This window comes from Microtus ochrogaster, unplaced genomic scaffold (assembly GCF_000317375.1).
Source record: "Microtus ochrogaster isolate Prairie Vole_2 unplaced genomic scaffold, MicOch1.0 UNK53, whole genome shotgun sequence".
Taxonomy (NCBI): domain Eukaryota; kingdom Metazoa; phylum Chordata; class Mammalia; order Rodentia; family Cricetidae; genus Microtus; species Microtus ochrogaster.
In genome coordinates this window covers 502,826-522,011 of record NW_004949151.1, presented here as the reverse complement: position 1 = coordinate 522,011, position 19,186 = coordinate 502,826, and the positions used below count along the sequence as shown (strand labels likewise).

Here is a 19,186-nt window from a genome sequence, read left to right as displayed (position 1 = left end):
AGCCAGTTTGGATGTTCACCTTCCTAGACATGGACGGAGGGGGGAGGACCTTGGACTTTCCACAGGGCAGGGAACTCTGACTGCTCTTTGGACTGTAGAGGGAGGGGGAGAGGAGTGGGGGGAGGGGAAGAGGGGTGGGAGGAGGGGAAGGGAAGTTGGAGGCATTGAGGAGGCTGAAACTTTTTTTTCCTTTTCTCAATAAAATAAAAAAAAATGAAAAAAAAAGAAAAGATATTGACTCATGTAATTCAAGGACTCCCTATGAGACCTGGTTTTATTGGTCCCTGTAGCTTACCACACTCATCTCTTCCCTAATTGGGCCAATGGCTATTTGTTTATTCATTTGTCTTTTTTGACCCATGCATTCTCCAAAGGCTGTAACTACCTTTCCAAAAACAGATACAATAGGTACAACTCATGGCCCCTCGAGTACATTATGATAGGCTCGATACATCTCACCCCACAGATGAACTCTTAATTTGAGGGTATTCAGGCAGACACTCCAGATAGGGGAGTATCCTCTTCCCAGTGGGCTATTCTGGCCTGGTGGCAGGGGTAAGGGTGGGATATAAAACAAAAAGGGTGTGTTGACCCAAAATTATCTCAGGGCTTGTACTTTGAGGCCTGTAGAACAGAGAAAAGCCTGGCCCAAGTTGGAAAGAAACTCTCAAAGATACCAAGTGGGGATGAGAGACAGCAACATCTAGGTAGATGCCCCTCCAGCCAGAGAGAGGGCTTGGCTGTCTCTCATTGGCTGGAGGTACGATGTCACATAACCTATGTAAGTGTAAGCTGATACTCACAGTAATAAACTAAGTTTCTGCTTTGACTTGACTCCTATGGCCCATGATTGTCCTGCATCGTGAGGCTGCAGAATGGGCAGATAGAGCACTCACCTTTCCCTGGGGAATAAGGCTAAGGAGGCCTGGCAATCAGATTCCAGTTTCCTTGAAGATGCATGCTCATTTTCATGTCATCTAGCATCACAAGGTACACATGAAGCCCACTGACCAGATAGGGTATTCCTTCTTTCTTATATTAACAAACATCTATTTTTCAAAATTTCCCACTTTAAAGTTCTAGGGAATACATGCCCGACTTCCTGATCTGATGTGATTTCTCCTATGATTTTAAAGCAGCAGAGCTTCCTTCTATTTATAGTATCATCCATACTACATTCTTATGTTTTACATACCCTACTTCAGCAAAGAGCATATAAATTACATGCATCAAGTGTGAACTTCTAGACTGGAACCAGTATAGCTTTTGTCTCCTTATCCCTTAAGTGATAAATAAAGGATGTTTCTGAACAAATGCATGAATCACACAATTTTAGTACCTCAATGATTCACATTGAGAGAGATTTTAATATTCAGTCTTCATCTACTGCTCTCTTAATTTCCATATTTCTTTTCCCAACTTCATAATGGCTACCTCAATATGAATGTCTATTTGATAGATCTAAAATTGCAATACTTTAAGCTTCCTTCATATCTTTCCCCACCTCCTACTATCTAAATTGCTCCTAAAATGGTTTGAATGTTTGTGTCCCTCCAAAATCATAGATCTCAAGTTCAAATGGTAGAGGATGAAGCTCTTAAGACTTTGCCACTCCTGAAAAGTCCCATACCATGTGAGGACATAGCTTTTATTCCTTCCAAATTATGCAGTATACAAATTACTACCTAGGAAGCCGTGCTAAGGCCTTGATTAAACATAGTATTTCTGTTTGTGAAGCTTCCATAACTGTGTGAAATACGTACATATACAAACACACACACACACACACAACTCAGGTATTCCGTAGCAACAGAAACTGATTACAGAATACTCTGAATCCTTTTCTCAACTCAGTGATATCTGCTCAGTTTTCTAGTTTAAAAACTTTAATATCTTCGTGTCTCCACTCTATTCTGTTAATTTAAGAAAACCTGTTTATTCATCGTACAGTCCTCTGATGTGAATTTACTGACATATATTTAAAGAAACGGTAGTTTCACGGACTGACAGGCACAATATATGAGGAAGAAGGTGAGGAGAGGTGGTTTGAAAGAGAATGATGGCTCCATAAGCTTATAAGGTTGAATATTTGGTCCCCCATTGGTGGAACTGTTTAGGAAAGATTAGGGGGTGTGGCCCTAGTGGACTAGTCATGTCACTGGAAATGAGTTTTAGATTTCAAAAGCCCAGCACCATTTCCAAGGTCTCTTGCTCCTTCTACCCCATGTTTATGGATCAAGTTATAAGCTATCAGCTACTGTTCCAATGACATTCCTGTCTGCCTGCTGCCGTGATCTCCAATATGATATGCGCTCATGGACTAAAAGCTTCTGAAACCACAAACACAATTAAATGCTTTCTTCTACAAATTGACTTGGTCATGGTAGTTTGCCACAGCAATAAAAAAGTAACTAAGATGGGAGTGTTCTTAGTCAGCAAAATTGGGAATAAAAACAATAAATAGATTACTATAGTGTTTTTCTGAGATTTTGATATATTAATTATCAAAGAAAATTCAATAATGGAGTATACTATACAGGGTTTGTTTGTTTTCATTGTTGTTTGTATGTTTTCCTCTGCTCTCAACTACTAAAGACCACTTTATCGAGGCAAATCAGAGAGGACTAATATCCCAAGAATACACTCTGGTGCACCATTATCACACATCTTACCTCACTGCCCTAGCATAGGTCTGGTACTGGAGCTAATTCTCGGCTAGTCTCCTCATGCATCTCTGCTGTTATTTTCTCCATTGGCTCTCTGTTTCCAGTTATTTTATTTTATTTTGTTTTTGTTTTTCGATACAGGGTTTCTCTGTGGCTTTGGAACCTGTCCTGGAACTAACTCTGTAGACCAGGCTGGTCTCGAACTCCACAGAGATCCACCTGCCTCTGCCTCCCGAGTGCTGGGATTAAAGGCGTGCGCCACCATAGCCCGGCCCAGTTTTATTTTTTAAAGAAATATCTAGTTATGCCTCAACATGACTTTAGGATCATGAGTTGCTTTTATGAAGCATAGGTTCAAATCCTACACTGCTTGGGTGCCTCAATCTACCCCATCTCTCCTCCCAACCTCATTTCCTAACATCTATCATGATCTTTCACCCTCCTAGGGATCAATTTATTTTTCTCCTACTCTTCAATGTAGCTTCTTTCTGTTCCCAGCTTACCACTAAAGAAACATTTTAACTCCTATTTCTAGTGAGATCTCTGCTGATAATTTTCATTCTGGTCTTTGTTACTCCTTAATGTTTTCATAACACTTGCTTTTACCTCTAGTCCAGCAATTGTCATGCAGTGAATAAGAAAAGACAATATTTGTTGAATGAGAAAACTACAAACAGATAAATGACTTAGTAAATATTTCAGAAATACCTGAGTTAACAGGAAGCTTTCATTACTGTAGCTAGAAGTGTGCTATGAGGTCATTCATTTAAGCTGTTACTATGAATAAAACAGTATCAACTTTGCCTAAAAGAAACCAAGCCTTCCACTTTAGGATGCCTCTAATAGAGAATAAATGTTTACTAATGTTTTCCTTACAGAAAACTCTACAGCCTGGGAATTCTGTTTAGAAGCTTAGATAGAGGGTACCTGCCATAGCCATCCCTCTCAACAGAAAACAAGCTGCTCAGTACCAGGGAAATAGATATTCTTGGACAATTTGTACTAGAAAAAAAAATCTGCAGATAGAAAACACATAAGCCAGGTCTGGTTCTCAAGGTCTCTTTCCCCATTAGGATGCTTTTGTCAGTTTCTGGTGGACCAAAGGTTGGAAGCTCCATCAATTAACCTCTTTCACCGCTAAAATATAAAGTTCTAGGTATTATCTGAACCACGAAATCTCATTTCAAGCTCACAAACAGTAAAAAGTTCCATGTGTTGGTTCTTGATTTTCTTGATCAAAGCTTACCAATCTTGAAAAGATCTACAGGCTGGTACTTCTCTTTTATATTCAAAACCTGTGGCTCCGTGAAGGAAATTTGCTGCAAGTCCTCACTTAAAGGTGCACATTTGGAAGCGTCCTTGGGATAGCTAATGCTTCTGAGTACCATCCGATGTTCTTTAACGACATTGAGGATTTCACTTTTCTTAATCTCAAAAGGGATAAACTTGCCAGTTTTTGGTTTTTGGTGTTTATTTTTAAAAACGTTTATAGAAGTACCTTGAGACTTATTCTGTAAATAAAACAAAAAATAAAATTTAATATTCTTTATTTAATATAATTACATAGTAAATTTTGTGAGTAAATTTTGTCAAGATAAAATCATGTGCACTGCATTTTCCAAGTGTCTTGCTGTAGAAGATGTTTACTGCAGTACACATGACAGTTCCCAGCTAAGCTCCCCCTCTAAAGTCATTCCTATCTGTGAGTGTTCCTGTCTACTTCAAAAGAAAAGTGAATTGTAAACTAGCAACTTCCCCTCAAAACAGATATTTTAAAATGCAGACACACAAATGGTCAGTCCTGAAAACATTCATGTAAGCAGCATTATGCAGACGGAACAGGTTATATTTAGGAATATATCTGCAGGTGCATATATGCACAAAGAAGAAGAGGAAAGGGAGAAAGGAAAGAAAAGAGAGGTCATGAATTTTAAGAGGAGCAGGGAAGAGCATAAGAAAGGAGGAGTTTCAAGGGAGGAAAGGGAGGAGATAATGTTATAATTAAATTATAATGTCAAAAATAAAAATACAGGCTCAGAATAGAATCTATTTTAAATTAATTTTCACATTTAATTAATTTTAGCCACCTCTGAGAACTCTTAATTGCCAATAAAATTCCCAAACCTCTCTCTGCTAAACTGAAAATCACTCAGCATATATGGAGTTGTGCTGATGTGGGATTCCCCTCTGTATGCTGTGAATATGCTTTATTGCCATGGGTTAATAAAGAAGCTGTTTTGGACAGTGGCTTAACAGAATATAGCTATGTGGGAAAACTAAATTGAATTCTTGGAGAAAGAAAGTAGAGTCAATAAGAAGCCACATAGAAACTGCTGGAGACAGATGCCTCTGCTGGAGTCTGCCCAAATTTTGCGTGTAGGCCATGACCTCATGATGATGCACGGATTAATGGAGATGGGTTAGTTTAGGATATAAAAGCTAGCTAAAAATATGCTTAAGCTATTGGCCAAACAGTATTGCAAATAACATAGTTTCTGATTATTTTAGGAGTCTGGGTGGCTGGGAAACAAACGAGCAGTCTCACACAACAGTATTCTGCCATGAAAACCATATTGATAACAGTATATAATTTTTCAGATGTGTTTAATCACTTGTTTCTTAATTTTGACCAACATATGCAGTGGAAAACTAATACAGTTCCCAATCTCCGAAATGTGATTGTTCATACAATATCTGCTCTAAAGACAGATACGGCTGGTCACAAAAATTCAAATTGTTGTTGGTTCTAACTGTTACCAACTCAAGATGTCAATAAGATTTTGGCAATAATATTGTTTTTTGCCAGATAAAATAATAGGAATACAATAGTTGTAAAAATTACATATAATTCTCAAAGCAAGTCAGATTTCCAAGGTACATGTCTAACCCTGAACCTATTCATCATATATGCCTTGTCTATTACTAAAAAGGAAATATAATTAAAATAGTTTAAACTTTTAGAGAAAATTAGCATGACTTGTAAAGAGTATTTATTATATAACTAAAACTACCCATGGTCATTTTCAGCAAAAATGTTCATAAAAAAAATAGCTAAAACACATTTCTATTTCCAATAAAAGAAGCATCATTAAAATTCTGCTTAAAACTCTATTTGCAAAAAGCAGACACACATCCTTAAGATCCCTTCCTTCCCCTACATGCCTAAAGATGTACTTGTCTTCCCCACCTGCTTGGCAAAGCCTTCGCTCAGAACTGTGACCCTGTCTGTCTGAGTCACACGTTCTCCTTTCACCCTTCCTGAAACCTCACAACTGTCTGCCACGCTGCATATTTGTTGAGCAAGGCACAACAGTTGTTGCTGGGGATGCAACATTCAGAAGAGTCAGTCTCCCTGGAGGGCCTATAGACTGGAGGAGAGCTCTAATGCAAAGTGACCTAGGAGGAGACATGCTGAGACCACAGAAGAGGTACTTTGTGAATTTTTAATTTTAGGTTTGTCTAAACAGTGTTAAATGGATATTTACTTAAGATAATAAATACAAATAAGTGTTAATGCCATTAAAAATTGTATCAGATGTGCAGACTAAATACATACATAATGAATAATTTTCAAAAGTAAAATTCTTGTTTATCCGTGTCACCTGAATCAATTGTTATGAAAGCTACTGAAGGAGTCATTCCCTTCCTATAACCGTTTGCGATAAGCAGTACAATATTAAATACTTTTCATTTTTTAATACAACATGCTGAATAATGAAAAGTACTACCTCATTTATTCGTTTGTAATGTTGGGCAATAAGAGATTTTGCTTCTTGCAAAAAGTCTTGCTGGGTGGTTTGTAATACAGGACCTAAAATAGAAACAAAACCACTTTTTAAAAATAAGTCTTCACTTTATTTGTTTGATTTCTGAGACAAGATCTCGGGCAGGCTTGGAATTTGCACAGCCTCAGAGGCGCTGGTTACAGTAATTACTTATACTTCCTTAATTAAGGTGGTGAAAGGAAATGGTGGGAATGCAAACTTGTGCAACCACTTTGGAAAGCAGTGTGGCAGTTTCTCAGGAAATTCGGGATCAACTTACCCCTGGACCCAGCAATACCACTCTTGGGAATATACCCAAGAGAGGCCTTATCATACAACAAAAGTATATGCTCTACGATGTTCATAGCAGCATTGCTTGTAATAGCCAGAACCTGGAAACAACCTAGATGCCCTTCAATGGAAGAATGGATGAAGAAAGTATGGAATATATACATATTAGAGTACTACTCAGCAGTAAAACACAAGGACTTCTTGAATTTTGCATACAAATGGATGGAAATAGAAAACACTATCCTGAGTGAGGTAAGCCAGACCCAAAAAGAGGAACATGAGATGTACTCACTCATATTTGGTTTCTAGCCATAAACAAAGGACATTGAGCCTATAATTAGTGGTCCTAGAGAAGCTAAATAAGGAGAACCCAAAGATAAACATATAGGCATCCTCCTGAATATTAACCTTCATCAGGCGATGAAAGGAGACAGAGACAGAGACTCACATTGGAGCACCGGACAGAAATCTCAAGGTCCAAATCAGGAGCAGAAGGAGAGAGAGCACGAGCAAGGAACTCAGGACTGCGAGGGGTACACCCACACACTGAGACAATGGGGATGTTCTATTGGGAACTCGCCAAGGCCAGCTGGCCTGGGTCTGGAAAAGCCTGGGATAAAACTGGACTCTCTGAACATAGCAGACAATGAGGACTACTGAGAACTCAAGAACAATGGCAATGGGTTTCTGATCCTACTGCACACACTGGCTTTATGGGAGCCTAGGCAGTTTGGATGCTCCACTTGCTAGACCTGGATGGAGGTGGGGGTTCCTTGGACTTCCCACAGGGCAGGGAACCCTGATTGCTTTTCGGGCTGAGGAGGGGGGGGGGACTTAATTGGGGTAGGGGGAGGGAAATGGTAGGCGGTGGAGAGAAGAGACAGAAATCTTTAATAAATAAATAAATTAAAAATAAAATAAATAAAAAATAAAGAGACTGCCTTGGCCTTTTGATAGGGCAGAAAATTAGGTGGGTGGAGTAGACAGAACAGAATTCTGGAAGGAGGAAAGCAGAGTAGGGAGCCATGCCACCAGGTCAGACATGCTTAATCTTTCCTGGTAAGCCACGACCTTGTGGTGACATACAGATTATAGAAATGGGCTGAATCAAGATGTGAGAGTTAGCCAATAAGAGGCTAGAAATAATGGGCCAGGCAGTGTTTAAATGAAAAAAAAATGTTGAGGACAGTGGTGAGTTTTGTGGGACTCTATAGAAGGATGGTCTACAATTAGATGAAAAAGAAATGAATATAATGATTCTTTTATATAATATCTGCTATTTAAAAGGAAAACCCAATTTATAATGGTCGGGATAATGAAATAAGTGACCAGCTCCCGTGGTGTAATGGTTAATCCTCTGGACTCTGAATGCAGTAATCTGAGTTCGTATCTTGGTGGAAAGTGTTCCTTGAGGAAGAGACCCGGTCAGTCATCCTCATCAACTCAGACCATGAAACCCAATCTAAACGGGCTGCCCATGCCTGCTTCAGCATTTCTGGGGGCATGTTTCATATAGTAAATCCCTGAGTATCATCTTGCAAAAATTATTAAAATGCATTTGGGGCATAAAAAGTGTTGACTCTTACCCTGTTGACTAATTGACTAATGCATATGATTATATATTTCCCTGAGTGTATTTAAATTATACATTGTTGATAAGGTAACAATTACAAAGTAAAATGCCTCAATAAATCTGTAGGACTAACATGGATAAATATTCATACCTAGTGGTCTGTAGTTTTATAATGATAGTGCTCATCTCATTTCTATTTTCTTTTTTTGTTTGCTTTTTGTTTTGTTTTGTTTTTGAAAGATGGGGTTTCTCTGTGTAACAGTCCTAACAGTCCTGAAACTTGCTCTGTAGAGCAGGCTGGCCTCGAACTCACAAAGATCCACCTGCATCTGCCTCACAAGTGCTGGGATTAAGATGTGTGCCACTACTGCGCGGCTTCATTTCTACTTTCCCAAGTTTCAAAATTTCCTTTAAGCAAAGCTAAAAACAAACAACTCTCTGGCATGTCTCTGGCATGCATATCATCCTCACATATCCTAATCCAAGAGTCCATTTTTAAGTATGCCTTTCAGAATTACCTGATTCTGCTATTCAGAAGTGTTGCCCAGCTTCCTCCTCTTAACCTGGACTTCATAAAATTTTAAGTTGTACCTCTACAAATTAGCTTTCCACTGTGTGGGCTCGCCATACACTTCTCCTTCGTATGTCTTCAGAGAGGTTCCTCTCTGTGTTTACATCCAATTTTAAGCAATTTTAGAGAACTTGCTCTGTCCATAATGAAAACATGAGATTCCTTCACACCACTTGAGCTAGAAAAACTGAAACTCCTGTGTTACTGGTGGAAATACAAATACAAAAACAAAATGGAATAAGAGGCTTGGAAAAGGTGTGGAAATGTTTGTAAAATTAAAATGCACTTATTCTGTGATCAAGCAATTTTACTTCCAAATATGCATTATAGAAAATGAAAACATGTTCATAAGAGATTTGAATAAGATTGCTTACAGCAACTTGCTCATAAGCCAAATTGGAAAAGACTCACATATGTATAAATAAGAGAATGGAGAAATAAACTGACTTATAGTCATGTGATAAAACTGTTAACCATCAAAAAAAAAGGAACCAAATTATCCACATGCACAGCATGGGGGTGGGTCTTAAAAACAGCATGCCAAGTTCGAGTAACATACAAATAGAACATACCGCAGTTTCCCCTATATGAAGTTCTAAGATAAATAGAATCATCTATGGTATGAACAAAGCAACAGTGAATCTTCTGGTGGGGCATATTGGGTGAGAAGTCCCTAAGGGGGGGCGGGAGGCATGAGAGAAACATCCGAGATGATGGCACTATTCCGTACCCTCATGCAATCACGGCTTTAATGGGCTTTTATAACAATCATAAATCTCATGAACACCTAAGATTCCTGCATTTCATGGCATGCACATTTTACATTAACAACAATGCAGTTTAGAGTTAGGGCAGAAACAAAACTGTCCCTGCATGGATTCTCACAACACCATGTTGCTGCTATTGACTATGTGAAGTCATGGGCCTCCAGGAGCTGGTATAATCGAGTTCTGAGGACTGGAGCAGAGCAAGACCTTAGAAATACAGGAAAATAACAAGACAGTAGTCTCCCTCCAAAGTACTGAGTTAGGAAAGGAAGAAACAAAGGCTGTTCTGTTGGGATAAACAGCACAAAAGTTGTCCCTAGCAATCCTTAAGAACTCCACCTGCTCCTTGCTCCCTATGCTGCCTCTCTCCCTGCTCTATATGGATGTGCTGGTAAGTCATAACCAGATTCCCAGTCCTCATGCATTCAAGGGTGTCTGTGTACAACTAAGGACCATTGTTGGCGGCAGTTTTCTCTTTTCAGTGAAAGATACTTGTTGAGATTCATGTATGTGTTCCTGAAGAACTGTGTATCACTGGTGCAGACCAAGCAATCTCTGATGTCCCAATCCAGAGCCCTAAGAGCGTTGTTCTCACATAGACTTCAGAATATAAAGCTGTCAGTTTCATGAAATTGCAACTAAGGTAAAATTCTACATTGAGGGGTCTCTAGCCGAGCACTCTCTTCCTGAAGGAATGGAACAGGAATGATGTTGCCAGTGTGGCTCCAAGCTTTGTCTTTTTTCTCATTCTATGACAATCCTTTCCAGCTTCAGTTGTTTTCTTCTGGTGTAGTTGAATTTCCATAGTCCCCAAAGTTATGGATAAATGGGATAAACACAAGAGGTATGGAAATTTTTATAAAATTAAAATATATTTACCCTGTGAACATTTTACTTCCAGACACAGGAAATGAAAACATATCCCTAAGAGATTTAAATAAGAAAGCTCCCAGCAACTTACTCATAATTCAAATTGTAAGGATCCACATCTGTATCAGAGAACAGAGAAACTGTCACCAATGAGAAGGCAGTATATCTTTATAATTTTTTCATAATAAAAACTGTCATCTGCCAGTTACATGACAAACAATAAGTCTTGGTTTTTCTGAAAATGTGACCTTGTATAAACTATAATGCGTTCATTTCAGCCAACACTTTAGAGATGATCCAGTGTTCACTCTGCTCTGCGGAGCCCTGGGGGACAAATAAAGCCACAGAGGGCTCTGCCGAGGACCTGCAATGGCTCTGGACTCCTGTACCACCTGCTGCTCTTTGCTGCATGTCTGCTGCACCCTTGATGCCACACACCCGCCATGAGTACCATAGACTCCTCTGAGACTGCTCACGCTCCTAGAATATGTTTTGTTGACAGTCATTCTAGGCCTGTCATTCTGCATGCACCTTCCTTGTCACCTAATGCACTGGTTTTCCCCCCTTGTAACTAAAAGACAGCTTTTGATTGAGGAATTAAAATTTCAAGATATAATTTTTTTCCTAGCTGTGCTATTTGTAGACCTCAGTGTACCTGATCTTTCCATGCTCAATAGTGCCGCATATCTCCTTTCAACTGCAGAGAAGCCCTCATGCACTCTGGGCACCCTAAAGGCCTTCTTGGGATTAGCAAGAGGATTTGGACCCTGAAGTCCTGCCACTGCAAGTTAGACCTGTGGTTAAGCTGTGGAAGACGGCAGTGGAACAAGGCCAATGTTTGATGATAAAGCAGCAGAGCAGACAACAAAGGCCATGATTCAACAATTTCCCATGGATCCTGAGGCGGCTCTGCTGAGGTCCTCAGCACATACTCTCTTCAAGCTTGGCCTCATCACCAAAGGTTCCAAGTCAGCTAGTCTGGTTTCTTCTCTAAATGAATTTAGTTTTGAAGGGATAGTTTTCCATGGCAACATAAGAGAATTCAGATCTCAATACAATGGGAAAGGCTGTGTTAGAGTTATTTCTTCATCCTTATCATCTCCAAGAGGAGGTCTATGTTCAATAGGTGAGGATAAAGATTGGAACACTAAACAACCCTGATAGTAAGGGTCCGTCCATCAATTTTTAACTCTGATAGTAAGGGTCTATCCACCAATGTTTAACTCTGATACTAAGGGTCTACCCATCAATGTCTAAGCTTCCTGCTTCTCTGATACAGAAGGGTAAGGATGTAAGCATGAAGTTCTTGTATATCTAAGTGCACATAATAACTGAAATGACTAAGTTGTCCTTGCTGGTCCTTCTACACTAGGACATCTGTACATCACCACATTTGTAAACACAGACACACCACACACAGAGTAACTGAAGAAGCTGCTGTCCTGCTATGTTTTAATTCAGTTTGCTGACAAACCTATTTTATTTTCCCAAGCCTTGGTTTTCTTCTTGGTAAACAGGGATAATGTGTCCTATAAAGCTGTTAAGGGAGTTGATTTAGATCTTGTCTGAGAACATTTAATTTCAAGACCTAATACATAAGTTTTTCCATTAAGTAATTGTTATAACTGTATTGCTGTCATTGTACTGAAATTTTTTCTGTTAATTATGTATTCATCCTAAATAGGATAAATTATTATTTAACCTGAAGATGACTAATATTTAATTTCACTAATCAATTCTTGTTTTTCAATAACAAAAAGACAAATAATCTTCTAATTTATTTTTAATCATTTCCTTAGTTACATATATATATGTTATCTAAAATTAATGAATTAATATGTTCACAGAAAATAAAAATGTCATCTTTGAGATTTTCTATTTTAAAAACGCAAAAATAAGTAGCAAATTTTTATAAGTAATAACAATACTTTATAATAACTAGAGTTTAGAGATTGAAATGGTCACAATAAACTTACCTGATATATGAATGCAAATATTATTTCCAAAAAAATAAATGCACACCTCTGATTCCAAAGGTTCAGAGTCACATAAAATAATTTCATACATTAATCTTTAAAACGTCTCATTCAGATTGGACTGAATGCTAGCAGTGTGATGTTTCTCACACTGCTGTTCTGCTGAACTACTCCAGTAAAGCTCCAAGCTGAGCTACAGGAAGAAAATCTAGTCATGGAAAATATAACAGGGAATGAGCCATCTCTCGACTGCAACACAGAACAAGTCTTTGATGCATCCAAACAGCCCCAGGGCCATGTAAACATGTATTTTTCAAGTCCATGGCTTGCTGCATTCAGGTTTCACCCATTCCCAATCAAAGACTTGATTTTCCAGGTAGGCTTTGCAAAAAACTTGCTAAGAAGATAATCAAAACTTTATGGTCACATGGGTGAAGATCTTGCACGTACAGTTCTGACTAAATCCCTGCCTGTTTGTGTGACTGATTTCATGGAACTCAGAAAAGCATTCTCAGGCTATGTGTGTTGGCACATGCCAGCAATCCCAGCATCCACAAAGATGAGGCAAAAGAGTTTGAGACCAACCTGGATTACATTTGTAAGATGTAGTCCCAAAATGTAAAAACAAACCAAAATGCATAAAACCCTTAGGCACAGTGGGACTTGATTCCATATATACTCATTAAGTCCCCATTAAGTATCCTGTTCACTGCTAAATGTACTCAAATATGATAGTAACTGCACCTGTTTCTAGCTACTATAGTGCCTACGTTTTTTTCTATAAAGAATTTATAAACAAACTCTGTGACATTTAGTAGAAAATATTGCTATAATACAGAACAGCATAAACTACCGCTAATCAGCTTGCCATGAAAAAAATTCCTTTAAAGAGTTAAAACTTTATATTGCATTACTGTAGAAAAGTTTTAAAATACAAATGTCCCCTGAGAAATAACAGTGAGATGAATCCCAATTCAAGCAGTGACTTAAATCTGCACTTCCTTAATTTCATAAGTTGTGGGAATCCCTCCTCTTTCAGTCAGAGCAGCATAAACTCTGGTTTTCCACTCTTAAGGTCCTCCTAAGCTTTATTTTTTAAAAAAACATAACCTTTGGCTAAAATAAACATATTTCTAACAGGTAAGAACCAAAATGTTTCAAGAAGCACATGTAGAAAAGGTCACTTTCTAAGCAGGTCAAAATGGCCAGCTGTCAGTCATGGCACTCCTCATTTCTTCCACCAGACTTGATTAGCAGTGGAAAGCCCCACAGCAGGAGTAGATGACGTGTTGAGCCTTTTCTGGTGGACAGAGGGTGAGCGTGTTGTCGTAAGTCATGCTAGCTCATGGCTTGTTCTTGGAGTAATTAAATCAGAGGAAATGGCTCTTCGAAATGTTGAAAGTGTCTTGCTCTCCACATGCATTATGTAACCATGGGTACTCACCGTCTGCTCTTGTATGTATGGCTTCTGCAGTTGCCATGATGGGCAGGTGGGCTGATCCTCTATGAATGGTGAACTCTGTGGTTACATGAGTGATAAAGACACGATTAACATTTATTTTAGTTATTTCTTTTATCCATGAATAAATAAAATGAATACCCAACACTCTGATATTTTGTTACTCTGATCTAGAACTTTCCAGCATCCCCTCTAGTTTATGGAGTGTCTGTATACATCCTACCTTACCTGTTCCAAACAACCTGTGTGAGGGTTTGGACATTTTAAAATTTATTCCCAAAGGTTCATGTGCTGGAAGCATGGCCCATAGTGTCACAATGGGCATGTGAAAGACTTGAGAGGATGGAGTGAGAAGTCTTTAAGTCAAATGTAGTATGCAATCAGAAGAGGCAGCAGAGCTATTCTAACCCCTTTGGCTTCCTGTTTCTGAGACATGTGAGATCGCCCACTTTCTCATGCACTCCCAACTGTGAGGAGTTCAGCCAAGAGCATCCCCGCTGGGGCTGGAACAAAGTTAGCACCATGCTCTTGCACCTCTGAAACTGTGAGTTAAATGAACTACTTTTCTTTATAAATTGAGTTTGCTAATACAAAACCAGGAGGCAGGAAGAAAGCAATATTTGAGTCATTAGGCAACGCATCCCTCAACACAAATCATCTGTGATACCTGAAAACTCAAATTCAGTCCCAAACCTTCCAGTGCCAAAGCATGTGATCTTTGCCAACTCCTAGCCTACCCGAGCCCTACTGCCTCATACAAAAACCAGAAGATTTTACAGACAGAAATTTCATCTATATTTAAATTAATTCTCAGAAGGCACTGGAGACAACAGATGGTCGCCTGGCTCTTCTGATGTGAGAGGGCCTTGGAGTCTCCCCAGCATGCACCTCCTCTCATCTCTCCTTAGCCAAAGGCTAAGAGGCTCCAGGCTCAGAGAAGTTCAGCTTAACTGTTTCATAAGATGGTTGTTGTAGTCAGTTCAGTAATGGTCAAGTAATAACATGTTAAAATGTTTCTACTATTTCCATTCTCATCTAAAATATTTAAATATTTAAGGTACAAATGAAAGTACCTTATTTATTATTGATTATTTTTGGTTTTATTTAAGTCTTAAAAAGGAGATGTTAAACTGATAACTTTTAAACCCCTCACATTATACTTTATAATTATTTTTGGTGTTCTACTTGGTTAAGTTATAACCCTCTTTGAGCCCCTGCCTTATTATAATGGTTCAAAGGAAACTGGATTCCAGCCAGGGAAGCAGGTAGACCAACCGCAGATCTCCACCACTCCCTGACTCCTCCAAACTCAACCTCCCATTCTCATCCCCAGCTCTGCAGCCAAACACCTGCTTCAGCCTCCTCTCTGACCCTACCCCAGCTCCAGTGCATCACAGGGATCTTCCCTTCCAAACCTCCAAACCTCAACTCATTTCCTTATCCCAGTCCTCAACTCCACCAGGCATTCCCTGGGAACACACAGGCTACTGCAGCTAGAGAGGCAGGTAGCCTCCTGCAACTCTGAACCTCCCTCTCCTCTCCTCAAAATCCACCACCAAAATTGGAGCAAATCACCTGACTAGGCCTCCCCTCCTCTCTGCACCCATTTCAAGCCATTCATGAAGATCCTTCTCCTACAATCTTTCTTCCCATTTATCCTGTTATTCCAGCTGAATCTCCATGATAAACAAACACCATCCACCAGTGGCAGATTACAACTGGGCTGGTGGGATCAGACTGACACTCCACCATCATAGACAAGTAAATTGCACTCGGCTGGTGGGATCTGAGTGTCACTCCACCATCATGGCTAAGTAGAAAGACTTGTAGAGAATAAAAGGTGTAATCACTATCAGATGGAGTCATACCTGAGTAAAAGGATCAACTACTCACATTTAATTTTAGTCTTTACATATTCCAAAATTTAAAACACAAACATCTAAAATACTTTACAAATAAATAAAAATATTTATGCTATTTTATTTTTTAAAACAATCTTATTATACATACCAATCTACCAATCCCAGTTCCATCTCTTTCCCATCCTCCCACTCTTCCCCCCATACCACCCATACAGTCCTAGGGGAGGGTGAGGCCTCCCATGGGGAGTCAGCAAAGTCTGCCATATCCCTTGAGAAGGACCAAGGCCCTCCCCCTTGTATCCAGGCTGAGCAAGGAGTTATAAAAAGAGAAAATACTGGAAAAAATGCAAGGAATTGACCTCTTTGCTCATATTCTCACTCCTCCCACTCTTTAACTGGACTTTGGGAGCTGAGTCCAGGGCTCTGCTGTAGGTCTCTGCCTCTGTTTCCATCTGTTTCTGGATGAAGGTTCTATGGTGATATTTAACATATTCAACAGTGTGAATACAGGGCAAGGCCAGTTTTGGCCCCCTCTTCTCTATCACTTATGGTCTTAGCTGGGGGTCATCCTTGTAGATTCCTGAGAATTTCCCTAGTGCCAAGTTTCTTGCTAGTCCCATAATGGTTGCCTCTATAAAGATACCTCTTTCCTTGCTCTCATCTCTGTCCTCCCTCCATCTCAACTATCCCATTCCCTCAAGTTCTCCTTCCCTTCCCCTTCTCCCCTTGTCTTCCCCTTCTGTCCTCCCTACTCCCCCGACACCCATGCTCCGAGTTTTGTCAGGCAATCTAGTCTGTTTCCCCTTTCCAAGTGGATCTATGTATGTTTCTCTTAGGCTTCACCTTGTTACTTAGCTTCTCTAGGATCATGGACCATGATGGGTACACCCACTGAAACAGTATACCTAAGCTAATGTAGCTCACCAACTCCAGCCATACAGGGAAGGAAACATCACAAGCCCAAACTATTCCCTCTGAATGTGGGTGACAATTGTATGACTGGGGCAGACTGTGGGGCCACTGTCTGTGGCACCAATATTTATCCCTACTTCTTGTACTAATTTTTTGGAACCTATTCTCTTTGGATGGACACCTTGCTCAACCTAGATATAGTAGAGAGGGCCTTGGTCCTTCCCCAAAGCAATGTGCCTTATCCTCTCTGAAGAGTGCATGGGGGTGGAGTGGGGAACTAGGTGGAGGGGATGGGAAGAGGAGAGGAAATGGAAACTGGGATTGGTATGTAAAATGTGTTTTCTTTTAAAAAATAAAGAAAGAAAAGAAAAAAATTACAAGGAAGATTTCCAAATGGAAAATAGGTAGGTGATATGACACTCAAAATTCATTTGTTATTAGCAAAAAGAAGGATAAAAGTCACAACCACATACCCAAGTAAATGACTCTTTAAAATAACCAAATGTTGAGAGACAGATCATCTCAATTATTCACTCACTACCTATTGGAGAACTAACTAGTTATCTTTGGTAAACTAATTGGAAAAAAAGCTTCAAGAGCGTCAGAAGTCCTTCTGACTCTCCTTAACGAATGGCTCATGCCATCCACCAAAAGATGCATGTAAGAAAAATCATAGTAGCACAACATAAAATCAAAGTAATAGAAGTAACTCAAATACCCTCCAACACAAGAATAATCTGTGTATTATATACACAGTGGAAAACTTTGAAGCTGTGACCTCGAACTACTATACACAAAGACAATTGGTTCTCACGTATAATCCTGAAGTCAGTAAGTCAACATAAAAGGGATATAATTTATGCTTTAGTCGATATAAAGTTCAAAACCAAGAATTGCACCCTCTGAAGGGAGGCGTATCAGGTGAGGTCATACAACAGGTGGAACCTGTATTAGTAGATCATGGATGCTCTACTAATTTCTGACATTTCTGGCATGGTAGCTTACAGATTGTTCCATTGAAAATATTTGTTATTCATTAAGATTTATCTTTGGGAGTAGTATGTATTTTCCAATATCTCATTTATCCACTAAAATGTATTCCTTTTTCAAAGTGACACACAAAATTCTGAAAATAAGCTCTTGTCATCATAGACAAATTTATGTATCATCACCTGATTCTCCTTCAAAAGAAATATGAAGTATAAAGCTTTAACAAAGCCAGAAGTAACCCAGATACCTTGTAATCACCACCAGGACCAATACTAACTTGAATTTGTCTTTATGTCTTTCATTGACTGTATACATACATGGCAAGACACACATTACTACTTCACAGAAGGCTGTGACTGCTGGGGAAATGGGTCTAAGACCAGAGTTCAAGTCCCTCTTAGGGCTGCACCCAAATCACATAAAATCTGAGCGTGTAGGGCAAGTGTTTGTAAATTCAAGCCTCTAATAAGGAGACAGTAGAATCCCAGAGATGTTCTCAAGCTTGCTGTCCTAGAGGACACAGTTAAAAGACAGTAGAGAAAATCTCTCAAACAAGATACAAGGTAAGAATCAACACTTAAGGAGGTCTACCTACAAATTATGGCATGTGCACATCTGCACACACACACATTCACACACGTGTTCACATGTACACACACACACACACACACACACACACACACACACTGCTGCTCTGAAGTCCTAACGTTTGACATTCTTCTAAATTTCCCAAGAGCTCTGAATACGTCTTTGGAAATCTACTACTACTGAAACTTCCATGTAACTTGTCATGCAATTGTGCAATGTGACTAGGATAGTGAACTTGATGGGAAAATCCTAACAATCTAATGAGAAACCAAGTTAAATACTTTGGTCCAAAATGACTGATGAACACCCACACACAACTGGCTTCAGAAAGAACCATAATTTACTATATTTTTCTCACCCCAAGTTTCCATAACAAGAGAGTTAAGTTTTTATTGAATAAAACATTCAAATATTCTAAGTATGTCTTCTCACGCATTTTATGTAAGAAGATTGGTAAGATAAGTGGTCAGCCCTGAGATCATATATGTACATAATTAACACTGGGCAAATGGCACAGGTTGCATTTAGATATTTATGAATATGCTTGTGACTGTGTATGACAATAACAAAGAAAAGGAAGCCATGAATTTGAGATGAAGAAATGGGGAGTGAAAGGAATTTGAGGAAGGAAAGGGAGAGGATGATATAATTATATTTTAATTTTTAACAATGTGTAATTAAAAAATTTTGGGTAAGAAAATTGTAAGTCGGAACATATGTGTCTGGAAACAACAACAGAAAGCTAGTAATCCCTCATCTATGAAGTGTTCTGCAACATTGGGTTTGGTTGAAAAATATCTCATGAAGATACCCAAATCAATACATGATAGTTGAGACATGTTGTGATATTTCTGTGTGGTCTTTATAAATGAACACAGTGCTATTATAAAAGTGTAT

General features: G+C 39.1%; 1 protein-coding gene across 1 annotated transcript in view; it reads right to left on the bottom strand.

Moving 5' to 3' along the window:
* Positions 1-13,959, bottom strand: part of Iqcm (IQ motif containing M) — a 405,406-nt gene extending 391,447 nt beyond the window's left edge. Inside the window, exons 1-3 of the mRNA XM_005369576.2 lie at positions 13,923-13,959; positions 6,395-6,477; positions 3,913-4,177 (exon numbers count right to left, since the gene is read on the bottom strand). Coding sequence (XP_005369633.1) covers positions 3,913-4,177; positions 6,395-6,477; positions 13,923-13,959 — 385 coding nt within the window. The remainder of the gene's footprint in view (positions 1-3,912; positions 4,178-6,394; positions 6,478-13,922) is intronic.
* Between the last annotated feature and the right edge of the window lie 5,227 nt (positions 13,960-19,186).